The sequence below is a fragment of the Capsicum annuum genome, chromosome 12, assembly GCF_002878395.1.
Source record: "Capsicum annuum cultivar UCD-10X-F1 chromosome 12, UCD10Xv1.1, whole genome shotgun sequence".
Classification (NCBI taxonomy): domain Eukaryota; kingdom Viridiplantae; phylum Streptophyta; class Magnoliopsida; order Solanales; family Solanaceae; genus Capsicum; species Capsicum annuum.
The window spans coordinates 4,437,934-4,460,917 of NC_061122.1; the positions used below are offsets into that span (position 1 = coordinate 4,437,934).

The following is a 22,984-nucleotide window of genomic DNA, read 5'->3' on the forward strand; positions in this document are numbered from 1 at the left end:
TGAGGAGCCGCGTCGCATCTATTTGAACTCGCCTCGCCTCGCTCCGTTGCCATCCGAATTGAACTTGGACTCTTTTGTATGTTTGGGCCTGTTTTCTTCCATGGCCTAGATGTCATATCATCATTAAGCCCAACAGAATATTTCCAATTATAAGGCAGAAATTTAGAAATAGCTGATATTTAGGCAATAAATACGGCGCAATGGCTAATGTTTGTGTAATTAGAAAACGCAGTTACAATTTAAGCAGCTACTTTAGGCTGAAAACATATATGAGTCCCAAAATTCGGTTAAATATACATATACTTTAGGCTGAGAACGTATATGTTCTCCAAAATCGTTTAGATATACAAATATAAACGTATATGAGCGTCGAAATTCACTTGAATACACAAATACAAAACAAGATACATTTAGCTATTTTATCTAAACTTTAGTTGCAAATAATAATTATTTTAAACATTAGCTACGTCATGTAATTACAACCGAATATTTTCTACATCACGTAATTTTTTCAATTATAATTAAATGAGTCCCAAAAATGGGCTATGTAAGCACTTGGCCCAATTTAGAGAGTATTAGGCCCAGCCCACACTCAACAACCTTTCACTTTCCTATGAAAGCTCAAACGACGCACTCACTTTTGCTTAAATTTCAAGAATAGCAACAAAACATTACTAGTTTCCCAAATCAACATGACTAAAGGTATACATTTCTCTCTCTCTCTTTCGGTGATTATTCATTTTTTTGGATTATGAATTTTAAGCATAATAGTTTCTTATGTACATGTATGGTTGTTGTAATTGTAAAAAATGGCGAACCAGTATTTTCATTAAGGGGTTCAAAAGTAACTATACGAACTAGTCGAAGAGGTTCAACAACTACTATATATGCATAAAAAATATTTTTAATAATATAAAATTAGTATAATTTTTCGTCGAAGGGTGTTCGGATGAACCCTGGAGCACAGTGTAAGCATGTAAAATAGAAAATGTACTCTCTCTATTTCAAAATAGTTGAACCTTGTTGACTTGATACTATCTTAAGAAAATATATATTAAGAGTTTATTTTATCAGATTAGTCTTATTAGTTATATTTTATAAATATAAATTTGAGTATATATACTTTGTGTAGTCATTTAATGATATAAGTAATTGTAAGAATATAATAATAATTTTTTTTTGGTTTCATAGACGAGACAAGTAAATTAAAATAAATATTTTTAGAAAAAGGTCAATTAAAATGAAATGAAAATGGAAAGATTAGTTGAGTCTATGCTTGAAGGAGAAATTATACTACTCACGTTGTTCCTAAATAAGTGGTATTTTTTTGCTTGAACCTTAAACTACTAATTTCTCGAAAATGAAGAGTATTTTGACTTAACTTTTCCTTAATAAATTAATAAATATCTTAAAAAAGATTAGAAACTCTTTGGCAAGGGGCCAGGGGCGGAGATACTCTTGGGATTGGGATTCATCATGACCCCCTTCCGTGGAAAATTATACTATATATATATGATTAAAATTATTGTTATGTATATATAGTAGAGGTTGAACTCCGTTGGTTAGTTCGTATGTTAACTTGTGAACCTTGTTAGTGAAAATCATATAGTTCTTGAGTCACCCCCCCTCGATGGCACCTGTTTTTCCCTTTTTTTAACACTTTAGAGCGGCTTTGGTACAAGTACTATACATTAGTTGGTGTGCACGTAAGATGGCTCGGACACCTCTGTCATCAAAGAAAAACTAGCAGTAAACTTAAGGGACTAATTGGATTTATTTATTTATTTTTTCCAAATTCTTCCAACAAGGTGGTAAAAGAGTTGCTGTCAAAGGGGAAAGTAAAGATAGAATCAGTGGTCTACCAAGAAATGTGATAGATCGTATCCTTGAGCTTTTACAGGTTCACGACGCAGCAAGAACTAGTATTTTATCCCGAATGTGGAGATATAATTGGGCCTCACTTCCAAACCTGGTGCTGAATCACCACTTCAATCGTAGTTTTAAAAAAGAGTCTCATTACAACTTCAAAGAAGTAGTAGATGATATTCTGTTACTGCATATTGGGGACATTGTTAAGTTTGTTCTTGACACTAGAGGAGCTCGTATGCCTTCGCATGCAGTTATCGATAAATGGATGCTATATGTCACCAGAAATGGTGTCAAGGACCTAACCCTTCGCATTTCAGATAACGATACCTATACGCTGCCTTCTTCTGTTTTTAATTGTTCGACCTTGACAAAGTTGAAACTCTTCAAATGTGTTTTCAAACCACCCAATCCCTTTCTTGGTTTTCTGAATCTTACCACCCTTCATCTGAAAGGGACGACCTTTGTGCCAGCCACATTGTATTGTGTTATCAAGGCTCCCCTTCTTGTCAACTTGTCCTTGGACTTGTGTCGTGGTACTCAATACCTAAACATTGTTTCACCAGGGCTGAAGCGCTTGTACGTTGCTGACAGCCACTCATATCTCGTGCTAGATTGCTTTATGAACTGCACGAATTTGAGATTGTTAGGTCTTAAATTTAATGGCGTGGTTGATAATCCAACGAATGATAAAATATCAACTTTGGCGAAGCTTCTTGTTAGCTCTACTGCACTTGAGGTACTAAGTTTGGATTCTTTCTTCGTTGAGGTAAGATATTCACTACTTGTTTCATTTGAATATCTTTTAGTGATGGTACTTTCATGTGATTCTAATTATTGTATTTGCTCCAAAGCTTTTGAGTGTAGACGTTGTTCTGAATGGGATTCCTTTTACGCTCAACTGCTTGTGGCGTCTACTGTTAGATATAGACTTCAGCAAAATGGGTCTGATTTCTCGCACTCTACAGTTGATCAAGAATTCCCCCAATTTGAGTGAACTTGGGATTTGTGTAAGTAATAAAAAATTATGTCTGTCTTTCACATGGTATGTGTCCGGGGGTCTATCGGAAACAACCTCTCTACTTCTTCGGAGGTAGCCGTATGGAGTGTGTACATTTTACCCTCCTCAGACCCCACTTGGTGGGAATACACCGGGTTTGTTGTTGTTGTTGTTTCACATGGTATGTGTATGATCTGGTTCACTTTTGCACTTCATATTTGTGAACATGAGGATTCTAAAATGACCTAGGTGTCTGTTTATACCATCATTAGGTTCATGCTACCAGCGACAATGCCGAAGCAATTTTGAAGTATCTGGACACACCATCCTACTTGGAACGACCTCTCGATAAGCTCGAGTATGTTGTCATCAATGATTTTCAGAATTCAGAAGTTGAACTGCTTTTTGTAAAGCTATTGCTTTCTCTCACTCCATCTCTACTAAGGATGTGCATTGCTCAGCAAACAGACATAGACATTGATGTTGCCTTAGAGTTGATGCGTTTTCCCAGAGTTTCTCCCAGAGCAGAGCTATTCTATTCTCAACGTACGTTTTTTGACTTTGGCTGTGTTGATCTGTGATTTGCGGGTAGGAAGATAGACTGATACTTATCGGTTGTCAATTAGTTTTTGTTAAACGAGGGTTGGATTGCCAATTTTTTATACGATTTGGCGTTCCTTTAACTCATATGTTCTTCATTAGATCTTTTGGAAGCTCACTCTACGCCGATGTGCATGATAAGATTAGCAGTATTTTGCTATATTATTGAGTCGTCTACTTATGGTTAAAGTTGCACTGGTTAGTGAGAAATAGAGGATGTTTGATGGTTTAGCAGAAAGTGTTGTCTTGTTCACAGCATTGTATATCAGTTTTTAAAATTCTTGCCGTACTTAGATAGATTGTTGTTATAAAATGGTGTAACATGCATGGGCGGAGCTACGTTGCTACAAGCGTGGTCAGATGAACAACCTTCGTCGAAATTTTTTCTTGCATATATAGGTTAAATATAGTTTTTTTGAATACCTATTAATGGCTAAACAAGCTTGTCCTAGAAAGCAGCAATAGCCTAGTGGCCAAGGGTGTGAAGTTTCACCCTAGCCGCGTAGGTTTGAGCTCCAATTCCAATAAAAATTTCTTTAAAATATGAACACTCTTGACAGAAGACATGGCTCCGCCACTGGTAACATGGTCAGAATTTGAGATTGAGACATAGTTATTATTGTTGTTACAGTTACTTTTTTGAAGTCACTTACTTTGTTTCTATTTGTTGAGTTGTAGGGATCCACCAAACGTCAAGAGAACAGGTCCCTTGACATGCAAATGCAGTAAGACAATAATGTAAGAAGATCAATGCAAAAAGTAAATTGCACACTTTGTTTACGTGAGAACTTCTTTGCTCAAGGGAGGTTTAAACAGGATTTCCAAACTTCTTCACTAAAACTTCAAGCAACCAACATGACTATAGACTACAGTAATCAGAAGGATTAAACTTTTAAACCTAAACTCTTGTAATAACTATACTACAAGGCTGATGCAATAACTCTATTGCACCTTACTTGTCAACCAACTCTAGTCGACAACCCTAGGCAACTCTACCCAAGGTGAACATTAAATGAATGATGAGAAAGACTTGACTAAACACTTGATGATTCAATCAACTAACTCTAATTGATATGACTCAACTAAGAACTTAGACAAGATGACAATCTGCTAACCTCTATAACTCAGGTGTAGATTTTACAAGATAAGAACGTTAGACACAAAGACTCAAGATACAACCCGGACACGACCCACTGTGAGATGTTCCTTTTAAGAGAGAGCAAAACCTAAGATGCATGCCATTGGTCGATGTTGGTTGCCTCTCTTGCAGTGCCATCAACTTTCTGCAGAAAGTACAGTTTTCAGTTGTACTCAGTTGACTTCTTATGAAGTCGATTTCCGCAAGGACCAGGTCCCATAGGTACTGGATTGCCATTCGATCAGGTCCTTTGTACTATAGTTTGTAGATCACCAACTTCAGTAATGCAACACTATTTTACTTAAAAGGCCACACAAGTTGAAAGTGATATACCAAGTCATTTTTTAACGACGTGACACCTGATTTTAAAGCGAAAAAAATAGAGAGAACATAAAACTCAAGTCATTTCAACCAAAAATCTCCTATCTGACCTAAAGCATGTATGTTTGAAGCTAGCTTGCTTGGACAAATAATATGTCAAACTTCAAATTAATTGTATCACTTAAAACATAAATTTACAAAATAATTATAAACTTCGATTATCGCTTAAGTGAATCCCAAAATGGGCTATCTCATATTAATTGTCCATATTACTAGTTGTATTTTATATTTTTGCAAACTGTTGCTACAAAAATACAAATAAATATGATTTTTACTGCTTTTATGATCGGTATGTATTTTGTATTTTTGCAAACTGTTGCTACAAAAATACAAATACATATGCTACAAAATGTAATTTGATAAAAGTGTTGCTACTTTTTGTAATTTAATACTTAAGTATGCTACTTTATGTATTTTTTCCTTACTAAAAATAGTCGTATCAAATTATTTTCCCTTTTTCATTTTACTTGTCAATTTTTGTAGATCAAGAGAGTTTTATTACTTCTATTACGTACTACTCTTTCAAATAACTACATACAATAGTAGCAGTTAAATTTAAAGTTCTAAAACATTATTAATAAGCTAAGGTTAGTTCAGTAAAATATAATTTTATTTAAAGATTTCTCAAATAGTGTGCCGAGTCAACATGAGCAAAGTAATATAAAACGGATGAAGTACTTGCAATTTACAAAATCTAGATAAAATTAAATATTTTTACTGTTGAGTAATAATTCCAGTAAGCGTTGAATCAACCAGTTTGATGTAAATAAACAATTTTTGTTAATGGAAAGTGGTAAATCAAAAAATTATTCTTTTTACCATAAAAGGTAAATCATTAAAATTATCCTTTTAATTTAAAGGATAAATCAGTAAAATTATTCTCTTTATTAATGATTTATTAAGGAGCCTGCAAATGAAAAGTAGACAAGGATAGAAATACACTATTTAATGCCAACATTCCAATTGAAAAAACTACAAACAGCTAGTACCCAATCAACATTACTCAAGGTATGCAATTCTCTCTTTTTTTTTTTGTGTTCATTTTTTTGGATTATAAATTATAAGCTAGCTATTTGTATAATTATTTTATGGCTAACATGCAACTGTCTCTTGTACATATAGTGTATTAATCTAATACTATAACTATAGGATATTCACCTTTGGTAAATTGCTGCGTTTATCCTGTTGAGTAATAATTCTAATAGATTCTCATCTTTAATATTGACCATATGCTATAGTTTCTTTATGTACATGTGTGGTTGTTGTAATCACAAGGATGTAAAATGTAGTTGTGTATCCTTGAAGGAAAAAAAAAATGCAAATTTTCACTCTAGTTGTTTATCGCGACGGGTAGGAAATTTTACTGATCTATGATGAAATTCGAAAAAAGGGAGTCTTTACGTAAATGGTATGTTGCTGTCGTGTGATCAGGAGGTCATGGTTCGAGCCACGGAAACAACTTAGAAATATAGGGTAAGACTACATACAATAGACCCTTGAGGTTAGGCCTTTCCCGGATTCAGTGCATAGCGGAAGCTTAGTGCACCGGTCTGACCCCACTTGTGGGATTATATTCCAGTTGTTTACTACAATGCTCTGCACTACATTCCGACTAGTTATCATGTTTTCTTCGCTGTTATTTTTTCTCTCTATTACTATTTTGATTTGCTTCACTTGAGCCGAGGGGCTTTCGGAAACAGCCTCTTTACCTCCACGAGGTAGGGGTAAGGTCTGCATACACTCAACCCTCCCCAGACTCCACTTTAAGGGATTTCACTAGATATGTCGTTGTTGTTGTTGAACATACTGAGAAGATTAGGTTTCATACCTCTGCATAATGTTCCTTTTTCCTGAGCAAAAGCACCTTTAGTTTGTTCATTTTGTGCAAAGTAGTACGTGGCCTGGTGTTTGATCAAGTGGGAGGAGAACCGTAAGGTTAAAAAATTGCTAGGTACTTTCTACTTATCTGCCTAGGCTTTGGTGGGCAGAATTACATATCTTGGTTTTCGGAATCTTATCACCCTTCAACTGGAAGGGACAACCTTTGTGACAGCCACATCGTTTTGTGTTATCAAGGCTCCCCTTCTTGTCAACTTGTCCTTGGACTTGTGTCGTGGTACTCAATACCTAAACATTGTTTCACCAGGGCTGGAGTCCTTGTACGTTCGTGACAGCCACTCATATCTCGTGTTGGATTCGCTATGAGCTGCAAGAGTATGAGACAGTTAGAACTTGAATTGAATGGAGTGGTTGATAATCCAACAAACGATAAAATATCCACTTTGGAGAAGCTTCTTGTTAACTTTCCTGCACTTGAGGTACTCCATTTGGATTCATTCTTTGTTGAGGTAAGATATTGACTACTTGTTTCGCTTTATATCTTATAATGATGTTAATTTCATATGATTCTAATTATTGTATTTGCTCCGAAGCTTTTAAGTGCAGGCGTTGTTCCAAATGGCTTCCTGTAGCGCTCAACTGCTTGTGGAGATTAGTGTTAGATGTAGACTTCGGCAGAATGGTAAGTTATGGAAAATTATGTCGTCTTTCACTTGATATGTGTGTGATCAGGTTCAATTTTGCATTTCATATTTGCTTACACCATTATTAGGTCTGTGCTTCCAGCGACTACGCCAAAGCAGTTTTGCAGTATCTGGACACACCGGCCTGTTTGGAACAGCCTCTCGACAAGCTTGAGTATGTGGCCATTGATGGTTTTGAGGGTTCAGAAGCTGAGCTGCTTTTCTTAATGTTATGTTTTCCCACACTCCATGTCGGATAAGTATGTGCATTTATTTATCAGTATACAGATCATATAATACACGTAATTGGTGTTATAGGTAGAATGCCGCTACAGAGAATATCGGGCCGCTATAGTGAAATGCCATTATAACTAGGTGACGTTATAGAGAAGTCTGTAATTAGAAATCTCTGATTAAAGATAAAGGGATTTCATCCCCTCGATATATTTATATTTAGCGATTATGGAATTTCTCGAGTTTTTTTATTAATCTTTGTTAGTATACATATAAAGATGTGTTATCCAATTGATTTATCTTAATTCTTAAGAGTATGCTTTGGCCCAGAAAAAAAAAAGTTATTTTCACTTATACATTAGAAATAGGTAACATAGCTTCTACTTGTTTATTAAGCTCTTATTGTTTTTGTCTTAGGTACTTTCTATTTGCGCTAGTTTTGCGTTGGAGGTAACAAAGTTGTTCCCAAAGGATCCTTGGGTCCCTTCTTTGTATAAAACAACAATATACCTAGTGAAATCCCACAAATAGGGTCTGAGGAGGGTAGGCTAGTATACTCAAACCTAACCCCTACCTCGAGGAGGTAGAGAAGTTGTTACCAAAGGACCCTCGACTGCCTTTTCAATTCAAAACAACAATATACCCAGTGAAATCTCCCAAGTGGGATCCGGTGAGAATTGGTATACTCACACCTTACCCCTACCTCGTGAAGGTGGAGAGGCTGTTTCCAACAGACACTCGTCTGTCTGCTTTGTTCAAAACAACAGCATACCCACTGAAATACCACAAGTGGGGTTTGGAGAGGGTAGGATATACTCACGCCTTACCCTTACATCATGGAGGTAGAGAGGTTGTTTCCAACGGACCATCTGCTGCCTTCTTTGTTCATAGACACTCTGTCAACAATGACAAGAATCTTAACTAACAATTTATACAATGCTGTGAACAAGATAGCACTTTCTGCTAAACCATCAAACATCCTGTTTTTCAATAGCCAGTCCAACTTTAATAAAAAGTAGATGACAGATAAATATAGCAAGACTACTAAACACATTGAAGCAGACTGAGCTTCCAAAACATAAAAAAGAAGAAAAAATTAAGGGAATTTGGCAATTCATCCTGTGTTTAACAAAACTAATTGACAACCGATAAACATCAATCTACCTTCCTACCCCTCAAATCACATATCAACTGAGTGAACATCGTGATGCTTGTGTTAAGAATAGAATAGCTATTCCCTGGGAGAAGCTCTGGGAAAACTCATCAATTCTAAGGCCGTATCAATGTTCATATCCTTAGCAGAGATGGAGTGTGAGAAGCAGTAACCTCACAAAAATCACTTCAGCTTCTTAACACCTAAAATCACAGATATCCACATACTCGAGCTTGTCGAGTGGTCGTTCCAAGCAGGATGGTGTGTCCAGATACTTCGAAACTGCTGTGGCATTGTTCCCGGAAGAATAGACCTAATGGTATAAAGAAATTCCAAGTCATTATAGCTTTTAAAAGTTAAAAATATATCAAGAGCAGAAACGATTCAAGATCGTACATATATTTATCAAGTGTATAACAAAATATATATACTATTTCTTACAAACATCTCAATTTCACTTAGATTGAGAGAGTTCTTAATCAACAGTAGAGCGCAAGAAATCTACTGTTAACAATAGACGTCGCAAGCAGTTGAGTGTAAAAGGAAGCTCATTCTTATCAATGTGTGCATTCAAAAGCTTTGGAGCAAATACAATAATTAGAATCATATGAAATTACCATCACTATAAGATATTCAAGTGAAACAAGTAGTCAATATCTTACCTCAACAAAGACAGAATCCTAATGTAGTACCTCAAGTGCAGTCAAGCTTACAAGCAGATTGTACAAATGACTTCTTGTTGGATTATCAACCTGTCTGTCAAATTGTAACATCCCGCATTTCGAGCTAGAATAAAAACCATGACTCTGACGCGTTGATAATCCCAGAGCCTTAAATCCTATGCCAATTTGGCATGTTAATCAATTATGTAGTATGTGAATCCATTTGAGCATGGATTTAGATCATAGAGGTCCTTCAACTCAAGGACGAGTTGAAACTATTTCGATTGATTAAGTTTTAGTGGACGTTGTAATTTGTGTCAGCTTCCATCGACCATAACTCTCTGTATATGTCGAATTGGAGAGCCAACTATGTGTCAAATGATAGGTCTTCGAGTTAACTTTCCAACGATACCAATTTTACTAAAATCCGGAACCCGAGCAAGAAGTTATGGCCTTTCAAAGTAGAATGCGTCGCTTGACCAATCGCACAGGGCCACTGGAAAGCAGATGCGATAGCATATGCGGCACCTATGTAAATATAGGCGATATCATATGTGGCGCCTATGTAAATATATGCGATATCATATGCGGCGCATATCTTATGGTTTCAAGTGACTTAAACACTCCGTTTTTGGGGCAAAATGGTCCTTTTCCCACCCTTATTCAACCATAAATACGAAATTTAGTCCCCAATTCCCCAAAATACATCCACATCATCTAAAAATTCTCAAGAACACTCCCAAGGGTTTCAAACTAAAAACCCAAATAAATCAAGACTCAACCGTGGGTTTTCAAAATTGATTTGAGATTCGGAATCTCCAATCCACAGGCTTCAAGAAACACCCATTATTTTCCGAAATAGAGGTATGCGGGGTTTTTCTAAATTCTCATGGGCATAGAAAAATCATGTTTTAGAATGGGGTTTTTGAATCTATATATATATATTCATGTATTAAACATTTTAACATCATTGTTTTGGTCTTTTGACCTTTCCCAAAGTGATTTGAGAATATGAATGTATGAAACCATGTATTTAAGAATGAATTCTTGTTGAGAGCATGATTTTTGGTGAATTTCCTCTTATTATGAATTTTTTCAGATTTCTCATAGCATATGAATTGTTTTGCAATGCATCCTTAAAAAGAACTATATGAAATAATTGAACTCTTGTTATGATTTAAAGGTGGTTTTAAATCACTAAATAGGGAATCTAGCATGAATGTTTAATGTTCATAATGCATGTAATGAAAGAGTGTATGGATTTGCTAAAGGCACTAGACCATCATATGTTGATGAAGTTTTTGCATGATTTTGACTTGAGTTTCGAAACACGAAATCTTCTATATTAGTTGCATGTTTTTGGGGGTCTAAATTATGCTTTAAATGAAAGATTTAGCTTAATGTATTATGGCTCTGAAATCATGACTTGCAAGTCTTGGTATGACTATACCAATTAAGACCAATGCCATATCAGACTCAGACTAATAGACATTTCAGACTATCATGATTTTAGACATTCAGAATATTGCATGTACAAAAAAGGTTAAAAATGGGTATACAGAGATATTAGGTGGTTCCCTAAAGAGTGCTTGAGTTCAAGCAACTCATTGCCTAAAATCGTGGTTTGCCGACCCGGGTATATTATTATACGTTGACTTAAGTGTCGTGTGGCGTATCGAATTTAAGAACTCCAACCCTTGCGGCATACTCAGGTTGGAGGCTTTGCCGCCGAGTCAATGACGGATTCCATATCGCCCGTGGAATATTAGACTTGTAGGGGATACCACCTAACTCAGAAGTAATACACAGATTAGAGTTTGAGATTTACAGACAGGTTATATGTTTTCAGAAGGTGCCCATGTGTTTTTCAAAAACTATTTTATGCATAATGTTTGATGAAAATTTGCTCTCACGTATTATATATATATGTGTGTGTGTGTGTGTGTTCAATTACTTTATTTTGGATTGCTTCGCGCGCCAGTACAATTATGCTGACCCCCCCTTCCTCCCAGGTACTGAGGCGCAGTCTAGGGGTCCAGATCCTCAGTAGAGTCTACAGACAGGGTTGTCTCAGAGTTCAGTTGGTGAGCCTTCTTTGCTTCGGAAGGCCTAGTTATTTAGGTATTTATTTTAGTATGGGTTTTGGTCTGCTGGGGGCCTTGTCCTAGCTATTCAGATAGTATGTCAGTAGAGATTTCACAGACTTTTGCAGATGTTTATTAAATATTATTGAGCATGTTTTCAGGCCTTTAACTATTTTAAATTGTTGAACATGTTTCTGTATTATTGTGCCTATTCCGTATTACTTTGATCATATGAATTGTGTGCATGATTACCAGATAGACAGAAGGTGTTTCGGGCCTTCGGGTTCGGGAATGCTCGTCAAAGACAGGGCCCCGGTTTGGGTCATGACAAACTTGGTATCAAAACCAGGTTCATGGTCCCAGGGTATCTGCGAAATTGCGCTGGGTAGAGTCTTGTTTATGGGTGTGTAGCGTGCCACACTTATAAGTGGGAGGCTACTAGGCGTTTAGGAATGTCTCTCTTTCTTCATGTTCTAATTCGTGCTATAGAGTTAGAATGTTCTTCCTTCATACTCTAATTCGTGCTATGGTGTCACCCATACGAAAGGAAAAGTTATCCTAATTTCTTTCTCACTCTGGTGTTCCATATATTCTCCGATTATCTAGCAGAAATTTCAGAAGTCCCACAAAGGACGGGAGAGGAGTTCCCTAGTGTAAAATTGTGTCCTCGTTCTTATGAGGCATTCAGTTAAGACAAGAGTAAGATGTGTATTCTTGAGTCATTGAATATTATGTATCAAGCTTCTATCTCTTGTAATCTTGATATCATTGTGTTGTTGAAAACAAAAGTCTAGTGAAGCTGTGTGAGGCCTATTTCGATTCACTAGCATAGTTGCCTTGTCATTTATCTTATTCTTCTTCAAAACACAAAAATCAAAGTCTAGTGAAGCCGTGTGAGGCCTATTTTGATTCACTAGCAACTTGTTGTTCATCTTATTGTTCTTATGTTTGTTGAAACTGTATTTCCACCTGAGTAGTAGTATAAGTTAGAGTGTCGGTGTCATGACCTATTGGTAGTGAAATTAGACCAAGAAGTTTGTGATATGAAGTTACAAGGTTAGAGGTCAGAGTGAGGGTGACTTTTGTGATTAAATATTTATAGTTGAATAACCGTTGATTGAGAATGATTTACCCTTTCGTGGTGGTAGACTAATGTGGTGGTACCATTTATGGATTGTATGGTAGTCCATGGAGGAAGTGTTGACCCAGAATGTTATTTGTTTTCTTCCTTTCAAAATAGAGAAAGAGCCCAGAGTGGATATTTAAGGTGGTTATAGAAACCCCTGATAGTCTATGAATGAAAATGGCTAGATTAGCCAGTATGTTGTGAGTATAGACTCATTGTCATATGGAGTATTTGAAGGTAGTCTAAATGCCCATTGGGGTAAGTAAGTGTGATGTGAGAAAGCCGTATAAGTAGATAAGATTGTATGGTTATAATATAAGCTTAAGGTTGATCATGTCTATTATGTGACCTTACCCCTTGACCTTTTTCTCATTGGAAGTTGTAAACTAATACTACTTGTGAGAAAGTATGTAGTAGATTTTTGAAGTATTTGGGTAGAATATCCCAATTTGAAGGATCAGTATATTATATTATGTTGCACTCTTCATTGGTGGTAAATGATTGATGCTAGATTATAGGCTTGAATTTAAATGGTGTGGTGATGAATAGTGGCAAGAGATTGATGATACATATTTCGTGGGATTAGATTTGTAAGCTTGATGTGTTGAAATAGTACGTGCTAATGGATTATGACAAGGAAAACCGTAAGGTCATGATCGATTATTGTGGTTATGAAGTTCTAGTGTAATATTGTTTCTTGATGTTTATTTCATAGTTTCTAAGTGAGGATTGTGTATATGGTTGGTTGTAAATCATGTTTAGCACTAGACATTAAGTTTGAAACAATTTATGGCCATGGAGGTGGATGTGATGATTCCTTGGTTAATGATACTAGTTATATGGAAGTGATCTATAGGCTTGAACAGTGTATACAAGTTCCTAAGTTTATTTGATTCGTAATGAAGTATGACGTTGTATATGTGATGTAGAAGTATGCCCAAGGTGGTATGAAGCTGTAGTATTTTTCTAAGCCTATTACATGTTGTGTGTGGCTACTGGTACCGTTGAGTTGCTAGGTGGAAAAAGACTAGCTAGATGTTATATGGTGTTCTAAATAGCCAAGTTAAAGACCTTTGATTGATTTGATATGAGCTTGATTCTCATGGTAGAGGAAAATAAGTTTGAAGTTGCTATGTTGGTAGACTATGATAGAAATAGAGTGGCTCATTGAAGACTTGGTGATACCCATGTTAGGTGTTATAATCTAAGCTCGAGTCCTTGAAAGCTGTGCTAATAGAAATAAGAGTAGAGGCACTAGAGGGTGTGCACTTCAACTTTGGGGATACTCATGAAGTTTTGAAGTTAGTAAGTGTTCGAGTAATAGATGATGACTATTGGGGTTACAGAATGATAGAGTGTACCTCAGGAGGTAGTATTAGCAGTAGGCGTTCCACTCTCATGTGTGGTCTTTCGGATTAAGTTTTACTAATTTTGTGTATTGTCATATTTCAGAACCCAGAGTGCAGTGAGTGCAGTTAAGTTTAAAGTCTAGTAAGGTACCTCCCAAAACTTAAGATGATGGCTTAAAGTTAAGGGGGAGATGACTAAATGAATAACTAAGTAAGACTCTCAGATTCTTGTAGTGATGTCATAATGATGTAGAACATCAAAAAGTAAGGGTGAATCTCAACCAATTCCTATCTCAGTATTTCTCAGTGATCCTAATACCTACTCATGCTTTACGATTTAGTTCCATGATCAGTTCACGTTCATACATATGATAGAGAGTCATGTACTCACGCTTTATAATGTACTCCGTTTCCATAACTCATGTTTTACGCCAAATGATTGGCGAGATTCATCTTATCGCCATGAATACCCTAAATTCAGAGCGCTTTAGTGAGTCCCTATTGTTGTTTTGGTATTCCACAGATGAGTGTCAAGCTTCATATAGTATCATTCCATGCCTCCAGATCTTATGTTCTAACCTTTTTTTGTGACTCCTCCTTATGCGATGATAATGGTGGTGAGTAATTGTTCCTTGTTGATGGAAGATCATAGTACGCTTGTTTAGATAAGGCCATAAGTATGAAGTAAGATTTGGGGCCAAGTTTTTATTTATGTGATGGTTAGTGGAATTTTGTATGTGTATGTTCTTTGGGTAGCTCGTGGGAGTGATATTGATAGTGGTTTAGAGAATATGTGAAGTATGCCTTTCTGAATGTTTGCTTTGAAGTTCATATGTAGTTATAAAGATAGGCTTGAATGACATGTTGAGATTGTTGTAAAGGAATGCTATATGCACTAGCGACTTCATAGTAAGAGTTCAGAGTAGTCATTGAAGTGGTAAGGCATGTTATACTTAAGATGTGATCTTTAAAGGGGATATAGAAGATTGCATCATATGGTTTAGAATAATAGCGTGGTTTGGCATGTTGTATTTTTGTGACTTAGAGTTAGGCTTGATCACGGCGAAGGGATTAAGTTATTTTCGACATTAGTAGAAAGATTTGTCAATGCTCATATGAGAATTTTAAGCTGAGTTGAATGAATATAATATTTAAGGAGAATAGTATAGTTAAATGATATTCGAGAAGTGTGCTAATCTTGAAAGTAAGAAGTTGCAATGCAAAGGCCTGATAATTCTATCCTAATTCAGGAGTTATATTCCTATGTTCCAGATTGCAGAGTAGTGTCAATGTGGTGATTCCTCGGTTAGATGTCTTGTGTAATCCATACCCAAGATTCATGGCTCCCTATTAATGCTAGAATTTCTTTAGAGAATTGTGCTGAAGAGATACTCCAGTTAAGTATGAGGGTGTAGTATAATTCAGTCTGTATGGCCAATAAGTCAGTTTAGCAGTCAGATTCGCATGACTTATTTTCTCGTCTTTGCACTTATTCATGCTACTCGAAATCTCAGACATGCTACTATTCCAAGATAGAGTATACTAGTAGTTACGAGTATAGCCCAGTTCATGCATCATGTATTAAATTCAGATTCTAGATGTTCAGTTATGATTCAATTCGTAGGTGACCTGTGCATCGCCTCAGTTTTCCGAGTATCTTAGTGAATTGAGCATTCATAGAGGGACATAGGGTACCAAGGGGGAGATACCCCATTCAGTTGCATGCATAGATTCTTATTACAAGCTTCGTATCAGTTATTTTTGCGTATATAGACATACGTTCATACGTCAGTTAAGTCAGATATGTATGCATTAGATTTTCATGTTCAATATAAAAGTTTAGCTTATTAGTGTATTCAGTCCTGCATTCATGAGAACAAATCGGTCACAGATCCATGCATCAGATATGCATGATTCATTATGAGAATTCCGCCTATGAGTAGCTTCAGTCGTGTATTCCATGCCTCGGTTATGCATGTCCGGCATAAGCATTTAAAATATCAGTAGTTCCAATCTTATAGTCATGTTTCCGATCAGTGTATTCTTTCTTAGGGAACATATCATGTCCATATATCCCATACACTTAAGAATTCGACATTCTATCCATCATTCGGGGACGAATGATCCCAAGGGGGAGATAATGTAACACCCCGCATTTCGGGCTAGAATAAAAAGTATGACTCTGATGCGTTGATAATCCCAGAGCCTTAAATCCTATGCCAATTTGTCATGTTAATCAATTATTTAGTACATGATTCCATTTGAGCATGAATTTATACCATAGAGGTCCTTCAACTCAAGGACGAGTTGAAACTATTTCGATCGATTAAGTTTTAGTGGACGTTGTAATTTGTGTCAGTTTCCATCGACCATAACTCTCTGTATATGTCAAATTAGAGAGCCAACTATATGTCAAATGATAGGCCTTTGAGTGAAATTTCCAACAATACCAATTTTGCTAAAATCCGGCACCTAAGCAAGAAGTTATGACCTTTCAAAGTAGAATGCGTCGCCTGACCAATTACACATGGCCACTGGAAAGCATATGCGGCGCCTATGTAAATATAGGTGATATCATATGCGGCGCCTATGTAAATATATGCAATATCATATGCGGCGCATATCTTATGATTTCAAGTGACTTAAACACTCCGTTTTTGGGGCAAAATGGTCTTTTTCCCACCCTTATTTAGCCATAAACACGAAATTCAGTCCCCAATTCTCTAAAATACATCCACATTCATCTAAAAATTCTCAAGAATACTCCCAAGAGTTTCAAACTAAAAACCCATTTAAATCAAGACTCAACCGTGGGTTTTCAAAATTGATTAGAGATTCGGAATCCCCAATCCAAAGGCTTCAAGAAACACCCATTATTTTCTGAAATAGAGATATGCAGGGGTTTTTTTAAATTCTCATGGGCATAGAAAAATCATGTTTTAGAATGGGGTTTTTGAATCTATGTATATATTCATGTATTAAATGTTTTAACATCATTTTTTTGGTCTTTTGACCTTTCCCAAAGTGATTTGAGAATATGAATGTATGAAACCATGTATTTAAGAGTGAATTCTTGTTGAGAGCATGATTTTTGGTGAATTTCCTCTTATTATGAATTTTTTCAGATTTCTCATAGCATATGAATTGTTTTGCAATGCATCCTTAAAAAGAACTATATGAAATAATTGAACTCTTGTTATGATTTAAAGGTGATTTTAAATCACTAAAGAGGGAATCTAGCATGAATGTTTAATGTTCATAATGCATGTAATGAAAGAGTGCATGGATTTGCTAAAGGCACTAGACCACCATATGTTGATGAAGTTTTTGCATGATTTTGACTTGAGTTTCAAAACACGAAATCTTCTATATCAGTTGCATGTTTTTGGTGGTCTAAATTATGCTTTAAATGAAAGATTTAGCTTAATGTATTATGACTCAGAACTTGGTATGATGATACCAATTCAGACCAATGTCATATCAGACTCAGACTAATAGACATTTTAGACTATCATGATTTTAGACATTCAGAATGTTGCATGTACAGAAAAGGTTAAAAATGGGCATACAGAGATGTTAGGTGGTTCCCTGAAGAGGGTTTGAGTTCAAGCAACTCATTGCCTAAAATCGTGGTTTGCCGACCCGGGTATATTATAATACGCTGACTTAAGTGTCGTATGGCGTATCAGATTCAGGAACTCTAACCCTTGCGGCATGATCGGGTTGGAGGCTTCCCCTCCGAGTCAATGGCGGATTCCATATCGCCCGTGGAATATCAGACTTGTAGGGGATACCACCTAACTCAGAAGTAATACACAGATCAGAGTTTGAGATTTACAGACAGGTTACATGTTTTCAAAATGTGGCCATGTGTTTTTCAGAAACTATTTTATGCGTAATGTTTGATGAAAATTTGCTCTCACATATTATATATATATATATATGTTCAATTACTCTATTTTGGATTGCTTCGCGTGCCAGTACAATTGTGCTGACTCCTCCCCCTTTCCTCCTAGGTACTGAGGCGCAGTCTAGGTGTCCAGATCCTCAGTAGAGTCTACAGACAGGGTTGTCTCAAAGTTCAGTTGGTGAGCCTTCTTTGCTTCGGAAGGCCTAGTCATTTAGGTATTTATTTCAGTATGGTTTTTGGTCTGCTGGGGGCCAAGTCCCAGTTATACAAATAGTATGTCAGTAGAGATTTCGCAGACTATTGCAGATGTTTATTAAATATTGTTGGGCATGTTTTCAGGCCTTTAACTGTTTTAAATTGTTGAGTTTGTTTCCATATTATTGTGCCTATTCCGTATTACTTTGATCATATGAATTATGTGCATGATTACCAGATAGACAAAGGGCGTTCGGGGCCTTCGGGTTCAGGAATGCTCGTCACGACCAGGGCCCGGTTCGGGTCGTGACACAAATTCAACCTTTAAAAGTCTTATATTCGTGCAGTTGATAAAGCAATATAGCACGAAATAGCTACAGTAAACAACACACAAGGACTTCAGTTCTGGTGAAAAAGACTGTAGGCATTCAGTATGATGACACCATTTCAAGATCAAATTGGCAAGACGGAGGGCATTGATAACACAAGACAGCATTATGGCTGGCACAAAGGTTATCTCTTCCCGATGAAGGGTGATAAGATTCTAAAAAATGAGAAAAGGATTTGTTGGTTTGAAAACACCTTTGAAGAGTTTCAACTTTGTCAAGGTTAAACAATTAAAAATAGAAGAAGGCAACCTATAGGTATAATTATATGAATGCGAAGGGCTATTAGCTTCTTGACTCATTTTCTGGTGACATGCATCTATCGATAAATTGGTTAGAAGTCAAGGGTGCTCCTCTAGCGTCAAGATGAAACTTCACAATGTCCCCAATATGCAGTAACAGAATAATATCTACTGCTTTTTTGAAGTTGGCTTCTTTCTTAAAGTTAAGACAGAAGTCGTAATCCAGCACCAAATTTGGAAGCACGGCCCAAATACATCTCCAGTCTTCGGAAAAAATACTAGTCCTTGCTGTTAGGTTGTGGAGCTTGATTAATATGTGACGTACTGTTATATATTAATGTTCACACGGTTCAACCTCCGCAGTGAGGTTGTCGGGGGTGTGGGGACCCAAATTTTAGGCTATACCTTTTATTCTCATTTCTCTGTGTAATTTTACATACTCCGAGTCATTAATATAAATAGCCCATCCGCCATGGAGGTTACCCACGGGTGTTACCGCGAAATTAATTTTCTCTCTCTCCTAACGAACTCTCTCTAATTTTCTTCATCCTCTCCATAGATTTAGTGTGTGTGAACTGCTAATCGATCCTAACAGTTGCTGCATCTTGAACTGATAAGAGCCCAAGGATACGGTCCCTAATATTTCTTGGTAATCTACTGATTCTATCTTCACTCTCCCCTTCAACAGCAATTCTCTTTCCATATCCTAGAAGAATATGGGAAGAAAAAATGAAATTAGTCCCTTAAGTTTAGTGGTGGTGGTGGGGGAGCTCCTTTCCTTCCACAATTGAGATGCATAGCATGTCGCCGAGTGTATGCAACCTTGGGAAGGTAGAGAGGCTATTTCTGATAGATCCTCGAAATAAGTAAAAAATATCAAATGAAGTATTGAAAAATAATGAGGAAAGGAACAGTAGCAACAACAAATATGATGTTAATAACCAGAGCAAATGATACAATGGGTAATACTAAAGTCTAAACATATGATAATAAGAAGGTAATAATAATAATATAGAGAAAGGAAATTAGGCGACGCTCGACTACCTACTAATCTTCCCTGATAGTATAAAAGAATAAAAACAATAAAGTTGTGGTGGGTGTACTTTGATCCTTAATGCATACTGCAGAACTTAGCAAAATGAATATATATTTGGTCCACTTCAAACACTTGGAGCCCATTTGGACATAATTTTTCTGTTCTTTTTTTTCAAAAAAAATTCATAAGAGCATTTGGTTTGGTTGTATATTGTACTAATTTTTTTGATTTTTTTTTAAAGATCAATTTCAAAGATTTCTCACTCGTAGTTGTGGGGTTACACTAGGTGCTTCTACTCAAAGAAAAAAGGGTATTGAGAGGGTTTTGATACCTAATTCTCTCATCATGTTCTTTTTCTTTATTTATGAGTTGGTTTGTCAATTCAAAACTTCAAAAATTATCTATTGTAGAATGAGTTAGAGCCTCGTATCGGTTAGAGAATGGACTGGTGGTCTGCTTATATATACTTTATCGATACTCGCCTCATGAGCTAACTGTTGGAGTTGTGTTAGGCCCTCATAACCATCTCTTTTGGTTTCATGGTATCAGAGCCAGATTCAACCCTGTTTGGACTCCCGATCCATGCTCTGATTATATTTACATCCTAAAGTTGTCATACAAGTGGGGTCCAAGGAGGATGAGATGTATGCAGATCTAGGGTAGATAAGCTATTAACCCTCGTCTCGAAAAAAAAAAGTGCAATCAAAGCAGAAACAAAATTGGAAATGAATTATGGCTTCATGCTATGTTACAATTAGAACCAGCAAACAAAAATTAAAATGGAAATGAATTGTTTCTTAGGGCTTTAAATTTATAAACAAAAATGAAAACAAAACACATAAGGGAAAAAGAGAGAAATACATACTTTGAGTTAGGGGTGTACATAGGTCGGGTTGGTTCGGTTTTTATTAAAAAAAAAATCAAACCAATCACGTTTGTTTGTTAAAACTATAAACCAAATCAAACCAGCATAAAATTGGTTTTTTCGGTTTAGGTTTTAGTCAGTTTTTTTCGATTTTTTTTTTAATAATCTTTAGTTTTTACAATTATATTGTGATCAAAGACTAGATCAAATATGTTTTCACTCACGTGCTAATGAGAAACCATAATTATGAAAAAATGAGGAGCGGAAAACTCTCTTGAAACTAAAAAGTGAGATGAAGAATGAAAAGTTTAGGTTTTAAGTTTATATTGGGTTTTCGATCATTTAATTAGCAATTAATGGACAAATATTACAACTTAAAGGCCCAAATCTAAATATATATAGGGCAAAACTCAGAAATAGCATACTTATCCCCTTAATTATGAGTTTCATAGCAGCAGTTTCATAATTACATAATATAGCAAGTTGTATTTTGTATTTTTACAAACTGTTGCTACAAAAATACAAATACATATGATTTTTACTGCCTTTATGATCGATATATATTTTGTATTTTTGCAAATTGTTGCTACAAAAATACAAATACATGTTAGGCTGTGGAGCCTGATTAATATGTGACGTACTGTTATATATTAATGTTCACGCGGTTACCCACGATCCAAATTTTAGGTTGTACCTTTTATTCTCATTCTCTATGTAATTGTACACACTCCAAGTCATTAATATAAATAGCCTGTCTGCCATGGAGGTTACCCATGGGTGTTACCACGAAATTAATTCTCTCTCTCTCTCCTAAAGAACTCTCTCTCTAATTTTTATCATCCTCTCCACAGATTTAGTGTGTCTGAACTGCTAATCGATCCTAACAACTGGTATCAAAGCTTGGGAGATTCATCACGATCACTGAAGATGGAAGGATCAAAGTTTGGAATCGAGAAGTTTGATGGATCTGATTTTAGTTTCTGGAAGATGCAGATCGAAGACTATCTGTACCAGAAAGATCTTCACGAACCCTTGACTGGGGTGAAGCCGGAGTCCATGAAGAAGGAGGACTGAAAGCTCAAGAATCGACAAGCTTTAGGGCTGATCCAATTGACTTTGTCGAGAAACGTGGCATTCAACATCGTCAAGGAGAAAACCACATCCGATCTATTGAAGGCATTATCAAATATGTACGAAAAACCATCTGTGATGAACAAGGTATATTTGATGCGTAGATTGTTCAATTTACAGATGTTTGAGAATGGATTTGTTGTTGATCATATAAACTAGTTCAATATGATTGTTAGTCAACTGTGCTCTGTGGATATTAATTTAGTAGATGAAATTAAAGCATTGATTTTGATGTAATCTCTACCCGAGTCTTGGGATACTGTTGTTGCTGCGATTAGCAGTTTCCGTGGATCTGAGAAATCAAAGTTTGATGAAATCTGAGATGTTGTTCTTAGAGAAAGCATTCGCAAATGAGAAATTGAGGAATCAACTGGTAGTGCTCTCAGTGTTGACCGAAGGGGGAGAGACCAATCGAGGGGTCAGAATACACATGACAGATCAAAATCAAAGAATCGTGGAAAATCTCCACAAAAATTCAACATGACATGTTGAAATTGTGGAGAGAAAGGACATTTTCGGACAGAGTGCAAGAAACCCAAGAAGAAGAAGAATCGGAAATCTAGAGATGATAATGATTCTGTTAATTCAGCAGAAGACATTGGGGATGCTCTGATCCTTAGTGCGGACAACCCGGTTGAATCCTGGATATTAAATTCTGGTGCATCGTTTCATTCATGTCCTAGCAAGGAATTGTTCTAAAACTTCAAGTCTGGAAATTTTAGAAAGGTGTATCTTGCTGACAATAAGCCATTGGCGATTGAAGGAAAGAGGATGTCTGCATAAAAACTCCAGCAGGTAATCAGTGGATATTGGAGGATGTCAGATATATTCCTGGTCTCAAGAAGAATCTGATCTCTGTTGGTCACAGGCTACGCAGCAGAGTTTGGGAAAGGTTCGTGGAAGATTGTGAAGGGTGCTATGGTTGTAGCACGTGGCATAAAATCTGAAACTTTGTACACCACTGCAAAGTGTATAAACATGGTTGCTGTTGCTGAGGGTGCTTCCGGTTTATGTCTGTGGCACAACAGACTTGGTCACATGAGTGCCAAAGGAATGAAGATGCTGGCTGCAAAATGAGCTTTAGAGGGGCTGAAATCTATTGAT

General features: G+C 36.4%; 1 protein-coding gene across 1 annotated transcript; it reads left to right on the top strand.

Annotated features, from left to right (window-relative positions):
- The first annotated feature begins 663 nt into the window (after positions 1-663).
- Positions 664-3,816, top strand: LOC107872363 (F-box/FBD/LRR-repeat protein At1g13570). The gene is made up of 4 exons (XM_016719102.2): positions 664-702; positions 1,809-2,635; positions 2,721-2,876; positions 3,139-3,816. The coding sequence occupies exons 1-4, from the start codon at positions 693-695 to the stop codon at positions 3,445-3,447; spliced, it is 1,302 nt and encodes a 433-aa protein (XP_016574588.2). The 5' UTR covers positions 664-692; the 3' UTR covers positions 3,448-3,816.
- The last annotated feature ends 19,168 nt before the right edge of the window (positions 3,817-22,984 follow it).

What these genes read in the sequence shown, in the direction of transcription:
- LOC107872363 (XM_016719102.2), top strand. An exon ending in TGGATTCTTTCTTCGTTGAG is followed by an intron (nt 2,636 to 2,720) that starts GTAAGATATTCA and finishes TTTGCTCCAAAG; the next exon opens with CTTTTGAGTGTAGACGTTGT. An exon ending in TGAGTGAACTTGGGATTTGT is followed by an intron (nt 2,877 to 3,138) that starts GTAAGTAATAAA and finishes TACCATCATTAG; the next exon opens with GTTCATGCTACCAGCGACAA.